Genomic DNA, 22,131 nt, shown 5'->3' on the forward strand with positions numbered 1-22,131 from the left:
AAGCCTTTAGTGTAAGTGGCTACAGTTCTTCTGTTTATAGAAATACTCAGTCAGGCTATATTATTTTCTTTTGTTAAAGCTTTAGTTTGTTAAGAACATATGGGCTGAGAATACTTTTCTATTCAGATGGAAGATAGGAGTACAGAGGAAACTGTCCTTTTTAGAGTCTTGCTAGTGTATATGTTACTTTTTAACTAAATTATTTCATCGGCCTTCTCTTAGAAGCTCATCATAATTTACATAACCCCACAGTACTACAGATTATCTAAAACTAACAGATATTCAACATCAGGCCAAATTTCTCCCTCAGATACCCACAAATGACTCCCACTGAAATAATCAGCAGTTGGACATCCACCTGATAGCAGAATTCAGCCAATAAATACAAACTGCACCATGAGGAGAGAGTCAGATCTGTCTGTTTGGTTATTAGCATTGCTAGTGTTAATGCCAAAGAGAACCACTTACCCATCCCCTCATTTTTAAAACCAAAAATCTTGATTCACATTTGCAATGGTAAAACACCACCATAATTTAGAGTCCAATCCTGAAAACATCTACTGCTGGCCTACAGTCCACTAACAGGAGTAGTTCCAAGGAATTCCTGGTCCTACAATAGCACTATAATTTGGTTCCCTCCTCCAAAACAACCAAAACAAAACAAAAACCACCACAACCACCACCCTTGAAAGAGGTAATAACTGAGTCAATTGTCAGTTTATTTTTAAATTATATCTTTCATTTAAGTAGGAAAATATTTGGTGCCACCAACTGGTGCAATAAATAGAACTGCTTGAGTAAACCAAACAGGATTTAGCCCACTATATCCTGTTAGCACACTATTAGATAATACTTTCATGTATTGTATGTAATTATTTTATTAAATTTGTTTACCTTTCTCCATAAAGTTTTGGCTGTCACTTCCATCACTCTCTAGCAAATGTTCTTCCAACATCATACTATCAATAGAAATGGTATCCAAAGAGACTTGTGATGGACTTCTCTTCACGTTCTTATAAGAAACAGAGAATGCAGGGAGGTTGGACTGGCAGCGTTCCTTAGGCTTTCCACTTTTTAATATAAAGATATTAGGAAATTATTACTTAAAATGAAAAGAATTCTAGAAAAGAAATCAAAATCCTCCAACACAGGAACAAAATTAAAGAAACATTGGTATGTAATACAAAATAATTCTGTAATCCTTAGGGCAGTCTTTCTCAAACTTGGGACGCCACTTGTGTAGGGAAAGGCCCTGTAGGGCCGGGCCAGTTTGTTTACCTGCCCTGTCCGCAGGTTCCGCTGATCGCGGCTCCCACTGGCCTGGAGCCCATTGGCTTGGAGCAGCGAACCACAGCCAGTGGGAACCACGATCGGCGGAACCTGCGGACGGGACAGGTAAACAAACCAGCCCGGCCCGCCAGGGGCTTTCCCTACACAAGCGGCATTCCACGTTTGGGAAACACTGCCTTAGGGGGAAAAAAAATAGAGGTAAACAAAGTAGAGCATTCATTCACCGTGGTCTGTAAATTACATTGTAGACATGCGTCGATTATTTATATTTTTCACAACTATTTATTCAAGAATATGAAAATACAGTATTCTGTAAACAATTAAATGTTTAGTTAAACAGAATGTTCAATTTTTAAACCTAATTTATTGGGGGATTCTACTGTCACTATATATCTACAGAATTTATTAATGCTTAAAATGATAATGAAGAACGTGAAGTGAACTACTAAATTCTCAGTTCTTTTATCTATGGCAGGGATCGGCAACCTTTGGCACACAGCCCATCAGGGAAAGCCACTGGCGGGCCGGGCCAGTTTGTTTACCTGCAGCATCCGCAGGTTCAGCTGATCGCAGCGCCCACTGGCCATGCTTCACTGCTCCAGGCCAATGGGGGCTGCGGGAAGCAGCGGCCAGCACATCCCTCGGCCCGCACTGCTTCCCACAGCCCCCACTGGCCTGGAGCGGTGAACTGCAGCCAGTGGGAGCTGCAATCGGCTGAATCTGTGGACATTGCAGGTAAACAAACCATCCTGGCCTACCAGTGGCTTTCCCCAACGGGCTGCGTGCCAAAGGTTGCTGATCCCTGATCTCTGACAATTATTAATTTTATTTGACTTGTACTATCAACTAACTTTTCCTGGGACAAAGAGTGAACTCACTAATTAAAATATAAAATCTTTTATACCTTAATGTAGACTGGGTTGCAAGCATTCTAACTGTGGACACTTTTTCTTTGTTGATTGCAAGCTCTTCAGATTGTAAGGCTGTTTCTGGTTCTAAATCTGCCACTTTAACAGGAGAGCCTTCAGTTCCACTTTTCTGATCAGTTAACTTATTTGAAAAAATATTTTTATCATCCTCTTTATCAGTGAATAACTCAATAGAATCTTCTCTGTTATTTAAAACATTCACCAAATCGCTAGAATACAAGTTACTTTTGTCACTTAATGCAACACAAGCTTCTTCTGAATCACTCCTACTAAAAAGTCCACTACAATCATCTTCATTTGTTTTCCCCAAACACGTATCCAATGCATCATCTGAAAATGATATTCCCTTCTGAAAATCCATATCCCTATCTGATTTAAAAAGAAGGGGGTCCATCAAAATGACTTTGTTAACCTCAGTGCTCACGGACTCAGTTTCATAATTAATAGCCACACTATCAGTCTGTGTTATATCATTAGTTATTAGTTTACTCTCTGATACAAGAGTTTCCTCATTTTCCAAAGGTGAAAGATCTTCTGTCATGAGACTTTCTTCTTCCAAAACTGGAGACTTGCAGGGTTTTGCTTGAGCCACTGGATGGAGCAATAGAGCTATTTCTGCACTTTCAAGTAAGATCCCAATGCAGATATCTGTTTGCTGGGCAGGTTTGCCTGTCACTGCTTCTACATCTTTCCTTAGGTTTTCCAGGAGCAATACAAGGGAGTCATGGAGCAACAATAAGAAATGGAACTGGTAATGATTGATTTGCATGCTCACATGTTTTTGAATATGAACAAGGACATGTATATCTGCATCAGAGGAAGAACTTGCAGACAGAACTCCCGAAGTGCTGTCTGAAGGATGAAGCTTTTGAATGCCATTGGTCAAGGGCTCTGTCTCAGTGCTATAATATTCCCTCAAAAGTTTTTTGCGCTGAAGTCTATTAGCTAGGTCACTAGAGTCACTTCTTTGAATGTTAAAAGGTGTCTGATAATAAGAAAAGAGTTCCTTTTGTGACTGTGCAAATCTCGTTGGCTGGCAAACCCAAAGGGAGAGTGGGAATGAATCCACAAAGCTTATTGGTCGGCCTTTCCCACTTTTCATTCCTTCATAATCTATCCAAAATTGGGAAAAATGCACAGCCCAGACATCAGTTGCAGCAGATGTTTTTAGTGCATATTTATTTAGCTTTGGGGTGATATAACCTTTATAAACATCATGCAACTTAGTATCTTGTTCATGAGCATGTCTCTGGAAGATTGGGTGCAGAAGATTAAAACTGTCATGAGATTTGGGAAAGTTGGTGAAAGTTCTACTGAAAAATTCACAATCTTTGAAGTTCTGGAACAAGGCTTCCAGGTCAGAGTGTCTACAGTTTGGCGAGTGCCTTGTGTTTGTAGCAATCATTTCAGAACTCTGAATAGAAATTGCACGTGGCTGATCTTTATGGATTTCAGGTTTCTTTTCAGAGGGAATGATAAACTGCAATAGAAAATATATTCATCTAGTTACAAAGTAGATTATAAAAGGTACACACAGTTTTAAAGAAAACAATACTTATGTGAGGTAAAATAAATGAATGAAGTTAAAGTTTTGTACGATGACAGGTACACTAATAGAGAACAAGAGAGGCCAGGCTCCTAGTTCTGCAGTTTTTCATCTGGGTTTCCCAAATTTTGACCAAGGCCATGACACACAAATCTGTTCATAAGAAAATTGCCATGAATCTCAATGTCCATGCAATGTCCATGACAGGGCCTCTGGCTTTTCTTTTTTGAAATATGCAGGATGGTTACACTGAGCTGAAGTTTCTAAGGGTACGTCTATACCCAGCCGCTAGTTCGGCGGCTGGCAATCGAACTTCTGGGTTCGACTTATCGCGTCTTGTCTGGACGCGATAAGTTGAACCCGGAAGTGCTCGCCGTCGACTGCGGTACTCCAGCTCGGTGAGAGGAGTACCGCGGAGTCGACGGGGGAGCCTGCCTGCCGCGTGTGGACCGAGGTAAGTTCGAACTAAGGTACTTCGAACTTCAGCTACGTTATTCACGTAGCTGAAGTTGCGTACCTTAGTTCGATTTGGGGGTTTAGTGTAGACCAAGCCTAATGCTTTACAAAATCACCTCTGAGCTAACCTAGACAGTTTAATGAAAAATCTGTTCAATTGTTTTAAAGTTAGCTGAACATCTCAGCCTTAATGTTGCATTAACAATTTTTTTTGCTATTATAAAAGTAAATTTATTAGAACTCTTAAACCTTGAAGTATTCCACAGTGTGCTAGAATAATCTCGTATTACACGTGGACTGTAAAGATGTGCAAAAAAGGAAATAATATTTTAGACCCTGATCTTGTATCAGGATCTGCTAACACAGATCCCTGACACCACACATAATCCCAGTGGGATCAATGGGACACCACCCAGGTACAGTAAAAGCTTTGTTATCTGGCCTGTTGGGGTAGTGGGGAGTGCCAGTAAGTGAAAAATTCCAGTTAAGTAAGGGGGAAGGAAGTTTGGGTGCAGGAGGGGGCTCAGGACAGAGGGTTGGGGCACGGGGTGCCATACCCGGGTGGCGCTCACCTCGGGTGGCTCCCCACAAGCGATGACATGTCCTCTAGGCCAGGGGTTCTCAACCTTTTTCTTTCTGAGGCCCCCCAACATGCTATAAAAAACCCATGGCGCACCTGTGCCACAATAACTAGTTTTCTACATATAAAAGCCAGGGCCAGTGTTAGGGGATAGCAAGCAGGGCAACTGCCTGGGGCCCCATACCACAGGGGCCCCACAAAGCTACATTGCTCAGGCTTTGGCTTCAGCCGTGGGTGTTGGGGCTCAGGGCCCTGGGCTTCAGCCCCATGTGGTGGGGCTTCAGCTTTCAGCTCTGGATCCCAGGAAGTCTAATACTGGCTCTGCTTGGCGGCCCCCCCCAGACCGCTGGTTGAGAGTCACTGCCCTAGGCGGAGGTGTGGCTCTGCGTGCTGCCTCCAACCTGAGCCCTGGCTCCGCAGATCCCATTGGTCAGGAATGGTGGCCAATGAGAACTGAGGGGGCAGCGCCTACAGGCGGAGGCAGCGTGCAGAGCCACTTAGCCAAGCTTCTGCCTAGGAGCAGCAGGGACATGTTGCTGCTTGCGGGGAGCCGCCCAAGGTGAGCGCTGCCCAGATCCAGCCCAACCCCCTGCCCCTAGCCCCCCCCCCACCCAAATTCCCTCCCAGAGCCTGAGCCCTGCACCCCCTCCCACATTCCAAACCCCTCATGGCTGTTCCTCCACCTAGGAGCAGCAGGGACATGTCGCTGCTTCTGAGGAGCCACGTGGAGGCAGGTAGGGAACCTGCCAGCCTGGCGCCACCCAGACTATAAACCAAACTTTCAATGAAGAGCAGAAATGGCGGTTTATAGAGCTTTCCGGCTGGTAAAGTGCCAGATAACACAGCTTTTATTGTATATGGATCTTTATGGCTGAATCCATTTGCAATATTAGGGCTTAGGGAATCATACAGTGGAGCACATAAGTAACTTTGTCCTATTATCTTAAATTAAATTACTCATGTGAGTAAAGTTACTCATGTAATTAACTGGATGCTGGGTTAGATCCCAAATTTGTAAGTATTCATTACACCACAAGTACATTTTCATAATCAGTATTTGTGTAACTTACAATATCTATTATTACAGATACATATCAAATGCATATTTAGGAAGTTTCATTTAAAACATCACATTTTCATACTAAGAGCTTGTCTACATGGTGGGGTTATGTACTTTACAGGAGTGTGATTTCTAAAGTGCACTAAGGTGTTGCACATTAATTGGTCCGGGTAGACCCTGCTAGTGTACACTAAAGGTTCCCTAGTGCACTTTAATGGAATATTGTTTGAAATAGCAGTATGTTAAAGCGCATTAGCAGGGTCTACACAGAACAATTTAAAGTACAACACATTAGCATGCTTTAGAAATCACACCGTGGTAAAGCGCATTACCTCCCCATTCGGATAAACCTTAAATATTGCAATATCTGTAAAAATGGCAGTTATAGAGTCTGTTTCCCCTTTTCTTTGAGTTTTCTTTGCCATTCACAGGGATAAACTTATTATGCGGTGCCATTTATGACAATTTAATTGCATTTTGAAATCTTGTTTGTTTCTCAGCTGAAAGCCAACTAAAATGAATTTCAAAAGTGCACAGTCAAACTGATAACTGATCATATCTTTATATCTCAGGAGTTCATCTCTCTAGTACATCAATTTCATAAGGCCTTTACAGCTTCATGATGTGGAGGGGAGTACAGTCTGTAGTATCTTACTACAAAAAAGGAAAAATTCTCACTGTGCATAACAAAACTGCTTAACCTGCACTCTCCCCTCAAGAGCCACAATGCTAAAGGTTCACCGCCAAACAGCTGCAGTTCTACAAAGAGCAGAAGAAAGGCACAATCAGACACGTGTCAAGAAGACACTCTTATAACATATGACATCCCTCAAAAAGCTGTAGATCTCACAACTAAAAAATGATGGCAAGTTACTACTGTTCTCTGCCTATTAGAGGTACAATTGCGCACACAGTGATCTGAACCGTAAGTATGTGATCCAGGCATACTTTCCACTCTCAGCAATGCCAGGATGGCCTGTTGCCAATGAGACTTTTAGCCAAACCTACTGACTACTTTGCATCGAGGGGCTATGTCCAGAAGAGATGGTGGTCTGCTACACCATGTCCTCTGTTCTGCCTCACACATCTTTCCTTAGACCATCATACTCTGTAAGCATATTCTCCTTTTTTTCATTACTTGGCTAATAACTCTTTTCAGAGATAAAGAGAACGTATTTTGCTCCAAAAAATCCCCAAATACTCTTTCCATACAGTACCTTTAACATAAGTCCATCCATTCTAACATCAACATGCTCATCAGATTTTGAATTATCATTTAATTTATACATGGCCATGAACTGATTGAGACTTTGTTTCACATCCAACGCAAATTGATTTAGCCAAAGAATACTTCTTTCATCCAGAGTGAACTGCAGAGCATTCAGTTGCACATAAAGGTTCGGACATGGAACTAAGGAAGAGACAAAACAAAATTACAGCAAACAACATTTATTTTAGCTTAATAATGCAGAGCGATATCATCTCCTCTACTTTCTGCCAGGGAAGAAATGGAAAACCCACTCCTTTGGCCATGGGAAAGGGTAGACTGAAGGAGCCTAAGTGTATCACTCCTAACTCTCTCTGATGTCCCAATCACTGCATGTAAAAACTTAAATTAAAATAGAATAAAAAGGAGGTGGGCACCACAGTTAAAAGAAAATGGCAGGGCCACAGAAGAGCCTCTGTCCCGAGCATCATCCCCAGGAAGCCTGCTGGGATTTCCTTACATGAGAGAATGTTGAACCTTGTCACATGTTACTAAAATAACTCTAGCAGACCTTTTGTTACATCTTTGGTAGGTCTGCAATAGCTGGATTTCTTTTGTACAGCAGAGGAGTGCAAACATTCAAAAAACGTATATATATTGTAGAATCAGTATTTTATTTCTTGGTCAAAATGTCATGCACATTTTTGTACTTAAAACGTAGTATTTACAAAAATCAATGCAAACATCAGTAAAATGGTGAAGTGTTATGTTCACAAAAGTAATTTTACAATTAATTCAGTGCAAAAGGCTTTTCACCATTTTTGAATGTCAAACTTGAATCAATATTTCCATTAGGTCTCAAGCTACCATTAGGCTTCGCAAAAGGGAAAATAATGCAAGAGATTTATTTTTCAGAACAAAAACCTTACTAGGATAGTCTTTTCCATCTGGATAGTAGTATTCAGTGAATTCAATATGAATAGCTGACATTTCTGGTGGAAGATAAAGTGACTTTTTATTGCAAGAAATCAGAGTTTTGGGGGAAGAACGACATTGGTCTGCTGTAGAGACCTGCAAAAGACAAATGTTCAGTTTTTTCAATATGTAACTATTTTTGTGAGTCATTAAAAATGCTTGATTCTGCCAGTGGTGCAAGGGATAGTGCAACCTCACAGATGGGATCTGCAACACACTGAGCACTGGCATGGTAACCCCACTGATGTAGATTACCAACTGCACCCATCGCAGAGAGCAATGCATACATGACTGTCATGTAATAGAGGCAGTCTGCATACACTCATCTCCAAGAGAGTACACAGAGGCCAGAAGGGGCATGGTGATGGATGGAGTCAGGGCATGGCACTATAGTCCCTGTGCATGTGTGTATGGGAAGCAGCAGGTGCATGCAGCAGACAAGGGGATATCCACACAGACAAGAATCAGGCAAGGACCTGTAGGGACCCAGCAGCTTCACCAAGAACACCATGGACCAAAATACAGGCAGGTCTGCCAGAGAAGGGGTTTGCCTGAAAGATGGCCAGCCCATGGTGTTCCCAGCTCAGCCAGCTGGAGAGGTGACTACAGACAAAATTCCCCTCTCTCTGCACTGTTCTGGAGCCATGTGCACTGCAGCTTGTGCACCATCTCTCCAGGACAAGCTTTGGATCACATGCTGCTCAGCAAGCTACTGCAGGATTCTTTGGGCTCAGCAACACCCCGAGGTCCACACAGTAGCAGAATCAAGTCCTAGTAGAACGACATCTCTCCACTTGTGCTTTTAACAATATAAACGTTACACAAACTTTACATTAATTGCCTCCAAAGTAAATTATGCAACAATAAAAAAGTGTTACTTTTGGTACATAATTTATCTGGCTCTTCTGATCGCTTAAGATTTGGGTGTGGACTAACTTAAGAAATGTCTGCCAAAAAAACCCACTCGCATCCAGTGCTTATGTATGTCAGCTTCCTGCCTTCAAAATAGCTTCAAAATAAGTGTTTAAATATAGAATCCTGATTGGTTTCTGTTTTATTGATTTCGCAGAAGTATAGTTGGAAATTATACACAAGTAAAATTGTATAAACCTTTCTCACCCAGTTCAGATATCTTGCATCTGAAGAAGTGAGGTTATTACCCACGAAAGCTTATGCTCCCAATACTTCTGTTAGTCTTAAAGGTGCCACAGGACCCTCTGTTGCTTTTTACAGATTCAGACTAACACGGCTATCCCTCTGATACTTAAATTTCATAAACATCTGTATTAATACCTATAATAATTCTAAATACCACCATGGCAAAATACAATTTCACAAATATATGAACTTAAAATAAGTAGCTTCCTAGCTGTCCTACAAAACCAATGTGAAGTAATAATAGAGAGAGGGCAAAAAGAGAGAGTAAAGCAACTGAAAAGAAGCAAATTAAATTTAAAACTTCTATCAAACTAAGAAACAAACATTTCATAAAATTATGAAATTACTGAAGTGTATAAATAATTTAAAATCCAAATGTGAGATTCTGGTAGCAAGCTGCAACCTCCACTCTAACAGGGAGACTAGAGCGGGTATAGCACCCAAAGCCTGGAAAGGGGCAAGGTTAGAGTGGCTGGAAGATGCATTCACGAAGCACACATCTCAGGCATCCTCTGCTGGCAGGATTACTATGGGACTTCAGCTGAAATTTAAAGCTGCCTTCCCAAGCAGAGCACCGCCCCAATACCATTGCCTCCTGGAGATAAGTACTCTTCTGGTGCAGCTGCCCCCTTCCTATGCCTGTGAGAGTGAATCTGGACCTGAGAGAGTAATTAAAACAGCAGCAAATAACAAAAAAATGAATGTCAAAAAGTTCATAAAAAAATATATATCACTTGAAGTAAAATATTAATAATGAAATGTTAAATCAGTTTAAACATTACACTGAAAAATCAATTCAGCATATATTTAAACAGAGAATATGAACCCTAAAAATGAGAAATCTAAAACTACATGCTAAAACAGTGAATCCCTTGAATACTCCGCATGACACAATGAAAGGATAAGATTCTAAACTACAGCATCTGTAGGTGATGTCTTTATATTACAGCAGATCCCTCACAGATCCAAAGTCTTACTCTCATTAAATCAATGACAAAAATTCCATTGATATTCATATTATATCAAACAAGAGCAAGCCATAAGAGTCTAGTTCAATAACCGATATAGTCAATGAAGAGAGTCCTATTGACATCAGTGGACTTTGGATCAGGCCCTTAAAAATTATGGCTAATATACATCAGAGGTAAAGCAGTCAAGGGACAAAGCAACCCCAAATTCACCAACGGGGGGGAAAAACCATACCTGGTATATATTGAAATCTGCAAGCCTAACAACAACAGGACTGGACATGAGTTTATCCTTCGGTTGTTGGGGAGATACAGAAGAAGCCCTAGAAGTTCCTTTAGGTATCTGGTGTTCCTTGCCTGTAGGAAACAAGAATGGCAAAGTCATTTAAAATAACAACCTAATTTAGGATACACTGTGTCTCCAGTGAACATTAAACGTAAGCAATAAAACTTGTGAACAGAGACAAAGTACCTGTTTGTATGTTTGGAGGAGAACCATGAGGTGGGGATTTAGTAGAAGTATCTATATTATGATCCTTCACAGCCTGTTTAAGCAATTCAACGTTGCTTTTGAATTCATGTAATAATTCCTGGGCCCATCCACTTCTGGTTTTGGTGGCATCACTAAAATGCATCCAGTGACTGCAGTTGTCTTCTACAAGAGAGAGACATATGTGGCCCAAAACTAATACAAAGTTTCCATTTGAAATATATTTCTAACTGAAAAAACATTTGAAAACTTTTCAGATTTTCTCCAAAACGTGATCACACTAAATCTTGTGACTATTCGGTAATGTAAATGGCAAGTAATAGCACTAATTGACAAACTCCTCACTGACCTCAAGAACAGAATTGCTCCTTGACTTGAGCGGTTAGGCAATATTTAGGGCCTAGCTAGACCTTATCCATTAAGAGAAGAGATTTATGAGGCAGACATTTTTTTAGTGCCATCTACAAAGAATGTACACAAAGTGCTGTTTCCTTGATCACAATTTCCAGCTAAATTCCCTCTAATCTGCACAGCCGCCCAACAGGCTATCAAGTGCCGTACACTTCAGGTGTCCTTCCCCCCGACTGCTGAGCTGCTCCTGCCCTCTGCATTGGAGCCCCCTGCTCCCAGGATCCTCCTGCTTGCTGTGTTTCAAGAAGGGCATTTAATTCCTCTTTCATCTAGCCTGAATGAATGATGCTTCCTGTATCCATTGACTTTAACCAGGTCTGTGACTGATGGCGGCCATTAACACCTTCCAACACAACAGTATCAGTTCTTATCCAGCAACTTATACTGAATTTCTGTTTTAATATAACTAGAGCTCAGACAGAAATTTTTCAATTTCTTCTCCTCCAAGACAAACAATAGAAAAGAACGGCTTGCCCTAGTTCGTGTAAGAAGGTCCACTATATCAAGCTGTAGCTAATCCCAAATTTAAAGGTAACTTTTGGCCAAAATTTAACAATAGACATTAAAGAAAAATGATTTTTTAATGTTTAGATTTCTGGAAAAATCTATTAGCCAAAAATGATTTGCAACAAATCCTAGTCTGGAATTTACTACTAGCAAGTCAAGCTTCAATTCTGGTGCCAGTCAATCAATTCTTCCATGACTTAATATGATGGCTGTATGGCAAGCTCATTGCATTTCCATAGGAGCGCACTAACAAAATTAAGTGCACTAAAGAAATTCTGGGGAATCTCTGTACCACATTGGTAGAATCAAGTGCGGAAACAACAACAAAAAGTTTGAGAACTGCTCATCTAGTAGATTGTACCTTGTTCTCTCTTAAATTTCAAATTAATACATTCAAATCCTGGTGTCGTCTTTCTTCACATGAAATGGATTACAGTGTTCCAACACAACTGTATTTATGTCCAAAGTATTTTGTTAACTATACAAAAGAGTTATGCTTTAAATAGCTAGTGTATAAAATTTTGGTTCAGTTCTCAGTATTTTTATTCCATATGTCATGGATATGAATGTACTGAACCGACCTTAAAAAGTATATATTTCAAATACTTGTATGTAGAAATATTATTGCCCATGTCTTCTGTACATTTGACTAATCTTTATCTTTAAAACCAAAATACAATTAATAAATATACTAATAAATATTTCACATACCTGCTTTGTGAAAAGGATAGTAGTCCACAGTTAAATGGCTAAAGGAAATCTGCATAGCTCCTCCTGTAATACTTCTGTTTGATTCTGTAAAAGACAGCAATATTTAGCAATGTAGATGCCTGACCTACATCAGTAAGTTTTCACTTTTTCATTACAGTGAATCACCATGGCCAAAAGTATTAGATCAAAAAAATGAGGTATCACAAAAATAACTTTGCAGTAGCGTATCCTGGCTTAACTGGCCAGGATGGGCTCCCAATGCCTAAGACAAGGCCAATAAATTTGTAGCTGGAAACTCTGGTGCTACTATCAAGGAAATACTTTTGAAAAATCCTGATTCTTTAATTACTATTAATCTCTTCTATGTCCATTAAATATAAAGCAGCCTGCTATACAATAGAAAAAATGACTATGTGGCTCTTTGGATGTACATTTGTATATAGTTTTATTCTGGTTATTTAAGAGAGACTATACAAACATTAATAGACTTCTCAATCTGTCTTCTAATTTACAATAAGTTTGAGGATATAAACAATTTTGGGAAAGGAAATTTTTGTTACCTTTTTCTTTAGAGTGAATATCATCACATATATGCAGGTCCAAATGAGAAATTACTAAGTGATGAGAAGTTTCCTTAACATCAAAATCATTGAACAGTTTTACAATTGCATCATTCTGATCAGCTGCTGCTGAAGCCTGGTGTGTTTTCACTTGCTGAGAGGTGGGTGCAGGGGTGGAACTCTGAAAATATTAAGTCACATAACTTTAGAGAAACTTTTCCTTAAAGCATGAACTTGAAACATTTTAAGACTGAAATGTAAAAACAATTCTAGGGGGAGATTTTCACTGGCACAAGTAGCAGTTAGGTTCCCAACTCCCTCTGAAAGTCAATGGGAGATAGATGCCCAACTGTTGTATGTGCCCTGGAAAATCTCACCCCTAATTACTGATTAAGGCACTGCATTTCCTGCAAATACTCAATGCTGGCAACTTCATTTAAACAGCCTTCATAGTAACATCTTTTTATGTTTTTTTTTTTTCTTATCACGTCTACCACTTATCAGTGCTACTTATGCTTGAGAGCTTGCTCTCTTACAGCACATCTACTACTACCTGATTTTGCAGTCACATCTGATTGGCCAAATCTTACTCTGTTTGAGAAGGCCCCCAACTCAGCAGGATTTCTGCTGTATGATGGTGAGAGAGGGCGATAAATGATTTATGCAGCTGGTGTACAGAGTGTGTTCCCCAACTCATCCCTGTGCCAGCCTGCTACATGTCCATGCAGTAAGGTTGGATGGAAGAGCATGAAAGTGGATTTGTCAGTAGGCAGATTCACTGGCCATTATTCTTCATTGAGGGACACTTCGGCTACTTCAACCTCAGACCACAGTAGTGGTGTTAGAGAAGTCTCTCTGCTTCTTCATGAACAGCAAAAGAAGGGAAAAAGATTCCAAAGCCCAGCTAGTCTGTCTTGCTATGTATGTTATAGGATGTGGAGGTTTTCAGCATAATAGGATATTCTATTTGTGACATCATTATCACTTCCATGGTAACAGATTACGATATCAAGTATAGATTTATGATTTCACTCCAAGTTCAAACAAGAGAGGCTAGGTTGCTAGAGGAAAAGCTCGTATTAAAACATAATTTTTCAGTAACACTAAAGGGAAATAAAACGGTACCAGTACTTTTCAATTTTGTGTAAGTATCCTCCTTTCTCTCAAAATTAGTGTGTAAGTCTCTCTTTAAACATAGTTTGGAATTCAAAAGCAGAAAATGGTTCCCATTGTAAACACAACACTATACACCACATTTAATCAACCGTTGAAATAAATACAGAAGTCTAAATATTCCATATACATGATTTAATAAATAGAATTTACTTCCTTGTCATGATACTCAGAATTGACAGATCTTATGATAACTTTTAGCATGATTTAAGATGCAAAATCTGATACTCTTGATCAAAAATGAATAACTTAAGAGCTCTCCAAAATAAATTAAACCAACAAGTTGTTTATTATGGTGTTTTAGAGTATCTGTATTTACTAAAAAACTTTACTATGTCAACCAATTAGCTTACCTGTGTGGGTTCAGAAGCCAAGCTTTTTCTTTGTTCAGTTGATTTCTCTATTGCTTCGCTAAGAGATTTGGCATATTGTACCATAGCTTTCAACTGGGAATCAGTTAAAACCCATAGCAAATCATCTAGTATTAGAACCAGTTTTGATGCCACTACATTGCAATCCTTTAACTGTTGAATAAATGAAAAATGAATTTTAAAAATTAAATGGGAATATTGCATTTGATGCAAGAAATGAATATTTGAAAAGAAATAAGTTAAAATGCAAAGGACGTGGTACACAAGAAATGTGACACTTTTCCATAAGATTACATTAATATTACATTTTAAGTGTGATTTGCCTACTAAGTAAAAATGACTGTAAAATAGTATTATGAAGTTCTGTGTTTGTCTCTCAAGGATTTTCATATCAAATATGCTCAATTTACAAATAAAAAGATGCTGTTTTCTAACTGCCTACTCTGCATACTCAACCTAAACCCTGAGAAGTAAAGCTGAATTCTTTCCTCATTACGCATCAACACAATTAAAGGCAATGCAGGCCAAATTAGACCATTAGCTAAACCTATATAACCCCATGGTCTTCGCATTTTGCCTGCTCTATTTCTTGTCCATTGCATAGGTCTAACTACTGTAATCAGAGCTTGGTAAACTATTCTGTTGATGATGCTTCCTCAGAAAAATAAGATGAAATATCTGAAATTTATAGAGTGCCATATTTTATGTAGTCCAAGTGCAGAGTCTCTGCTGTGTACCTACCCATACAGAGTGTTTTGTAAAAATAAATGTCAAATACAAAAATAAATGAAAGAATTTATAAACATATGACAGATTCACAAGTTTTCAAATTTACCCTTCTTTTAAGTGTAACCCTGATTTTTGATTGGTTAGTAATCAGTCGAACTGGAGCACTCATTATTTCATGCTGAGAACTCTGGATTGCATCTGCTTCTATTCTGATCATTTGCCAGTTGATCTCTTTAAAAGTTAATACCTAAAACAAAACAAAGCCTGTTAATTTAATATGCCAATTTATTTACCAGTAAGAAGAAGAACATTTTATGGAGTTTTAGTAGCAACAGAAAAGACATGTTCCATTTTCTGACTAAAACTGTTGGTAATTAAAGCTCTGACCCTTCAAGTAAAAAAAAAAAAAAAAAAAAAAAAGATATACCCATCTCATAGAACTGGAAGGGACATTGAAAGGTCATTGAGTCCAGTCCCCTGCCTTCACTAGCAGGACCAAGTACTATCCATGACAGTTTTTTTTTTTTTTTGCTCCAGATCCCTAAATGGCCCCTTCAAGGATTGAACTCACAACCCTAGGTTTAGCAGACCAATGCTCAAACCACTGAACTATCCCTCCCTTGCACCCACCAACACAGTCACTTCTAAGATCAGGGATTATTTTTATATTTTTCATAGTGAATTTAATTATAAAAAGTCTGTTCATTCACTTCTATAGCATATAGTTTTTAAAGGCCTTATGCTGGTTTCTTCTGTGGATTGGACTCCTCAAGTGGTCTCAAAAGGTTCAATTCTAATGCTGTTGATTAGTTTGGGGAAGGGGAGAGGTTTGATGGCAGAATTTTTTTTTAATTAAAGAGAATTACTACATACATTATGGATCCCACTGAGTGTATAACTCTGAGTTGATGAGGGATACAGCAGGCAAGGAATCAGATGAAGATGCAAAAAACTACTCCTACCTTCTTTAACAACACTTAGAGCAAATGGAATAGACAGGCATTTTCATTGCTTACATACAAGTGATTTTGTTCAGGACAATTCCCCATAAGTATAAAGGATTTTAAACGTAAAAGTGTTTGTTGTCATATGGAGAGACTTAGGAATGATACATTCAAAACCCCTATTCAATGTTATGAACCTCTTAATGCCTGGACTAAAAATTAGGTAGTCTATAAGCTAGGATTATAAAGTAGTGTACATGTGTATATAAGGTTCATATACAACAAAAGCCATGTACTAAAGAATTCCTCAGCTCAACATACATTTTAAGCAAATAATGTGGATTTCAAACATCCACACATATAGATACAAACTCTCATTAACAGGTAATTAATTTACATATAAGCTACAAGAGGTACACTGGGTAAAGAGTAAAAAAGGGGAGTTAAGATTTGTCTGGATGACTAATTTTGATCGTCTCAGATAACATTTGTTGGGTTTTTAAGATCATTACTATGTTCACTTGGGTTTCTGCTCTTAGGTAAATGATAGACATCATTCACGTTAACTCAGACTGAAAGTTTTTTAGCTGGGAATAACCAACTCTAAATAAAACAATATGGTCAAAGTTCAAAATATTAGGTCCACTTGACTTATAACCAAACATATGTAACAGAAACAATCATCTTTCAATATAAACTTGCTACTCTTAGGGTACGTCTTCACTTACCGGAGGGTCCGGCGGCAGGCAATCGATGTTCTGGGATCGATTTATCACGTCTGGTTAAGACGCAATAAATCGATCCCGGAAGTGCTCACCGTCGACGCCAGTACTCCAGCTCGGCGAGAGGAGTACGCGGCATCGACGGGGGAGCCTCCCTGCCGCGTCTGGACCCGCGGTAAGTTCGGACTAAGGTACTTTGAATTCAGCTACGTTATTAACGTAGCTGAATTTGCGTACCTTAGTCCGAAGTGGGGGCTTAGTGGGGACCAGGCCTTAGTCTAACTTTGAGTTCAATTGCACATTATTATTTTGGGTACTGGGCAGAAAACAAGAAGGGTATCCATTAATCTAGTACTCAAATAATTTTTAAAAATTATAATACCTTGTTACTTGAACTAGCAATTAGGAGATATTGGAATGGTTTAATTTGACTATTAAGAGTACAGTATACTAGTAAATTCCTACAAAGAAATAACTTGGTTAGAAATGAGTTAAGGTTGCTTAAGGAGAACATTCACCCATGCAAATCCTTAAAAGCAAGGAAATGTCCAATTAAGAGATCTTTCTTTAGCACACCCCCATATCTCATATTCACTATCTTCACGGATAGATTCCACTCTTCTATAAACAACCTATAAACTAGAGGCTGCCCTAGTTTACAATTGGTTGGCCCAAGGACTGTGGGTCACTGGGAGCAGCTGAGACTAGCTGGAGTGCACAAGCGCTCCAGCCACACCCAGGGCACATTCCTTTGATTGTTTAAAATCATAAAGTCACAATTTAATTACCTTCCTTACTACAAAGTTGACAGAAGCAAATAGCAAAAGGTATTCTTTACCTCTCCACGCTGAGATTCTTGTATTCGAGTAACTTTTAGATCACCATGTTCCCAGTTTGCATTTACACTGTATATTCTCAACTGTGAAAGTTCAAATGAAGCATTAAAAGCTTTCGCTCCAATCCGGATTATAATGGAGTTCACAGAAACAGAAATTCCTTCTACCACTTTTTCAGCAAAGCCATATTCGCTGGAAAGTGAAATGCCAAGATTTAAATTACAGATTTAATGTTAGTGCATAAAGTGATATTTATTAAGCAACAAGACATGAAACATACCATATAATACAAAACTTGTAGTGCACCCCATCCCATTCATAAATGTTCAGTAAAAATATTTAACTCTGAAAAATGTGTAATATAGTATAATCTCTATTATATAGTCCTAATCTAAAATTAACGACTAAACAATTTTTCATGAAGTTGAATTTCAATCAAATATAACACATGCAAGTTTCCATTTTAAATATTACAGTAGTCTTCAGATTATTCACCAACCTAGCATCTATTTATGTATATTTAAGGAAAAATTAATGTCAAATGAATTAACATTATTCCACCACAATAGCATATTAGCCTTGCTAATATTTATCTGTACAACAAAGCTTATTAAAGGTATAATTACTTTTATATATTATGGTTTTTTGAGTGAGGTGAGGATGGGAAGGCATAATATAGGCAAATTATGCTTAATATATATATATATATATATATATATATATATAAGGCATAATATAGGCAAATTATGCTTAATATATATATATATATATATATAAAAATGGTTAAGTGCATATATTCAAGCAGCTGAATTTCAGGATTAAAGGGACACTTTGGTTAAAACTTGTTTTTAAAGGAAATTTTCTTATTTGTGTTACGAATAATGCCTTGCATTACTAAAAGTTAAAGAATTTTAAAAATCCAATTTACTTTTCACTATTTTTCCTTTTAAATACAAAAGCTTTCAGTCAGCTTAGATAATGAAAGTAGTTCGCAGGCTTTTATTTTTTTACAGTGCTCTAAATAGTAAATAGAACCTATAAGGGTCATTAATGTAGGTCCCAGCCCAGCAACCAGATTGATGCAGGCAAATCCTCTGTTAAGGTAAGCTGGCTCACTAAGGATATGTCTAATGCTTCTGGGAGTGACCCTCCCAAGCTAGGTCCACCGAATTGTGTTAGCACCCTAAGATGAGTTATGTTCAAACAAGTCTGTGAACCCAAGCTGGGAGTGTAGCCACACCCTAAAGGAGTTGACATAAACAGATCCAATTAAATGACTGGGACCACAATTATACCCGTATATAAGGTGCCACTGGACTCTCTGCTGCTTTTACAGATCTAGACTAACACAGCTACCCCTCTAATAAAAGCTTTATCTTTGCGGGAATGGGGGTTTCGGTAAGTAAAACATTCTGATTAACTAAGAGGGATGGAGTTGGGTATGGGAAGGGGTTCAGGGCTGGGGGTTGGGGCACGGGAGGGGGTGTAGGCTCTGGGAGGGGGCTCGGGGTGCCGGATCCGGACAGTGCTCACCTCGGGCGGCTCCCCGCAAGCAGCGATATGTCCCTGCTGCTCCTAGGCGCAGCTAGATGGCCCTGCGTGCTGCCTCTGCCCACAGGCACCGCCCCACAGCTCCCATTGTCCGTAGTTCCTGGCCAATGGGAGCTGTGGAGCTTGCCACTTGGGTCATCAAAAACCACTGCCATAGCTTGAATGAAGACTCAAATTGTCCCAGAAGTGGACATGATTTTTCCAGGAGTGGAGATGCCAAAGGAGGGCCTCCCCGGTAAGAAAGCTGATAATGTCACTCCGTCATGGTCATGGTGTAGGACTACGGGCATAGCAGAAATAGGAGCTGACACTGATTTAGGAACCCCAAAAATTTGTTGCAATCACCCTTAAACTTGTCAAGCAGGGGGACTTTGGCTAGGGTTACCATATTTTGTGCCTCCCAAAGGAGGACACTCCACAGGGCCCCGCCCCCGCCCCCAGCCCCGCCCCAACTCCGCCCCCTCCCCAAAGTCTCCGCCCCCTCCCCTGCTTCCCGCGAACATTTGAGTCGCAGGAAGCCTGAAGCAGGTAAGGGGAAGTGTGGGGGGAGGGGGCGCGGCCCAGGCTGTCCCTGGCCCTGGGGTGCTGGCCCCGGGCCCGGCCCCCGGCCCACCACCCCCGGCCTGCCCAGCACTGCGGTCCCCGGCCCGGCCCCCGGCCCGGCCCCGCCGGCGCCCCCGAGCCCCCAGCCCCGCTGGAGCCCCCGAGCCCCCAGCCGAGCTCCCGAGCCCCCGGCCCGACCCCGGCGGAGCCCCCGGCCCGACCGAGCCCCCGAGCCCCCGGCCTGGGCCCGGCCCCGGAGCCCCCGGCCTGGGCCTGGCCCCGGAGCCCCCGGCCCGGCCTGGCACCGCGGGCCCGGCCCCGGAGCCCCCGGCCCGGCCCCCGAGCACCCGCACCGCCGGCATGTCCCGATTTTCCCGGACATGTCCGGCTTTTTGGGCTTTCCCCCCGGACGGGGATTTGGAGTCCAAAAAGCCGGACATGTCCGGGAAAATCCAGACGTATGGTAACCCTAACTTTGGCCTTGCGGGGAGCAGGGGTAAGAGCTGAAGGCTCCATGGCTTGAGCTTGCAGGACTGCATTCTATGCCTGTAGGCCAGCAACTTGGGCCTGCAATGTCTATAGGGCTCCCACTATGTCCACCATAGAGATATTGACTTTTGAAGAATCCACATACACTGTATAAGCCAGGGGTGGGCAGATTATGGCCTGAGGGCCACAACAAGCCCTTCAGACATTTTAATCTGGCCCTCAAGATCCTGCCAGGGAGCAGAGTCCGGGGCTTGCCCCGCTCTGGCGCTCCAGTCAGGGAGCGGGGTTGGGGGCTTGCCCTGCTCCGCGCAGCTCCCGGAAGCAGCGGTATGTCCCCGCTCTGGCTCCTACACATAGGGGCAGTCAAGGGGCTCGGCACACTGCCCTCGCCCCAAGCGCTGCCCCCACAGCTCTCATTGGACAGGAACCATGGCCAATAGGAGCTGCAGGGGCAGTGCCTGCGGACGGGGCAGCATGCAGAGCTGCCTGGCTGCACCTGTGTGGAGGGGGGACATGCCGCTGCTTCTAGGAGCTGCTTGAGGTAAGCGCCACCCAGAGCCTGCACCCGACCCCCTCCCATGCCCCAGCCCTGATCCCCTCCTGCCCTCCGAACCCCTTGGTCCCAGCCCAGAGCCCCCTCCCGCACCTCAATTTTGTGAGCATTCATGGCCCGCCATACAATTTCCATACCCAGATGTGGCCCTCAGGCCAAAAAGTTTGCCCACCCCTGCTATAAGCTCTAGTTCTCTTATTGTCAGTGTTGGGGCTGCTCAAACTGTCAGTAACCAGGACATGGGTGGTCATGCCTAGTGGTTAGAGTAGGCTGTCATAAACATACAGCTAAGGGTAGCATAAAATTCCTCTTTACCCTGTAAAGGGTTAATTCCTCTTTTACCTGTAAAGGGGAGGGATAGCTCAGTGGTTTGAGCATTGGACTGCTAAACCCAGGGTTGTGAGCTCAATCCTTGAGGGGGCTGTTTAGGGATCTGAGGTAAAAATCTGTCTGGGGATTGGTCCTGCTTTGAGCAGGGGGTTGGACTACATGACCTCCTGAGGTCCCTTCCAATTCTGATATTCTATGATTCTATGAACCTGCGTGACACCTGATCAATAAGGGGAGAAGATTCTTTCAAATCTGTGGGGGAAGGTTTTGTGTCTCTCTCTCGGAGCCAGCCAGGAAACAGGGCAGGGGAAAATACATCTCCCTAGCTATAGCTGAACTAAGCATCTAGTCTTGCAGAAATAGTAAGTAATAGCAGAAAAGAAATGCATTAGATTACCTTTTGTTTTAGCCTGTGAATTTTCCCTGTGCTAAGAGGGAGGTTTATCCCTATTTTTGTAACTTTAAAGTTTTGCCTAGAGGGGGAATCCTCTGTATTTTTGAGTCTTTTGTTATTCTGTAAAGTACTTACCATCCTGATTTTACAGAGATGATTCTTTTACCTTTTCTTTAAATTAAAATTCTTCTTTTAAGAACCTGATTGATTTTTCATTATTCTTAAGATCCAAGGGTTTGGGTCTGTGTTCACCTGTACCAATTGGTGAGAATATTATTCTCAATCCTCCCCAGGAAAGGGGGTGTAGGGACTTGGGGGATATTTGGGGAAGGTAGAGCTTCAAGTGGCCCTCCCTGAATGTTTGGTTAAATCACTTGGTGGTGGCAGTGATACTAAGGTAAGGAAGGAATTTGTGCTTTGGGGAAGTTTTAACCTAAGCTGGTAAAAATAGGCGTAGGGGGTCTTTCATGCAGGTCCCCACATCTGTACTCCAGAGTTCAGAGTGGGGAAGGAACCCTGACACAGGCATTGGACCTAGTGGTTACTGCAGGCATCAGAGTCCAGGGTCAGAGCTGGAGTCAGGAGCTCAGGATCAGAAGCAGAGTCAGAGTTGAAGTTAGAGGTCAGGATTGGAGCCAAAGATCAGTA

General features: G+C 41.2%; 1 protein-coding gene across 5 annotated transcripts in view; it reads right to left on the reverse strand.

Moving 5' to 3' along the window:
* BLTP3B (bridge-like lipid transfer protein family member 3B) overlaps positions 1-22,131 on the reverse strand; it is an 80,120-nt gene that overhangs the window by 16,464 nt on the left and 41,525 nt on the right. For all 5 annotated transcript variants that reach the window (XM_054028778.1, XM_054028780.1, XM_054028779.1 and 2 more), the window contains 11 exons: positions 17,626-17,815; positions 15,228-15,368; positions 14,375-14,545; positions 12,849-13,029; positions 12,289-12,372; positions 10,642-10,824; positions 10,405-10,526; positions 7,998-8,139; positions 7,079-7,272; positions 2,195-3,699; positions 895-1,070 (listed from right to left, as the gene is read on the reverse strand). In XM_054028778.1, coding sequence (XP_053884753.1) covers positions 895-1,070; positions 2,195-3,699; positions 7,079-7,272; positions 7,998-8,139; positions 10,405-10,526; positions 10,642-10,824; positions 12,289-12,372; positions 12,849-13,029; positions 14,375-14,545; positions 15,228-15,368; positions 17,626-17,815 — 3,089 coding nt within the window. The remainder of the gene's footprint in view (positions 1-894; positions 1,071-2,194; positions 3,700-7,078; positions 7,273-7,997; positions 8,140-10,404; positions 10,527-10,641; positions 10,825-12,288; positions 12,373-12,848; positions 13,030-14,374; positions 14,546-15,227; positions 15,369-17,625; positions 17,816-22,131) is intronic.

Source organism: Malaclemys terrapin, chromosome 1 (assembly GCF_027887155.1).
Source record: "Malaclemys terrapin pileata isolate rMalTer1 chromosome 1, rMalTer1.hap1, whole genome shotgun sequence".
Lineage (NCBI taxonomy): Eukaryota > Metazoa > Chordata > Testudines > Emydidae > Malaclemys > Malaclemys terrapin.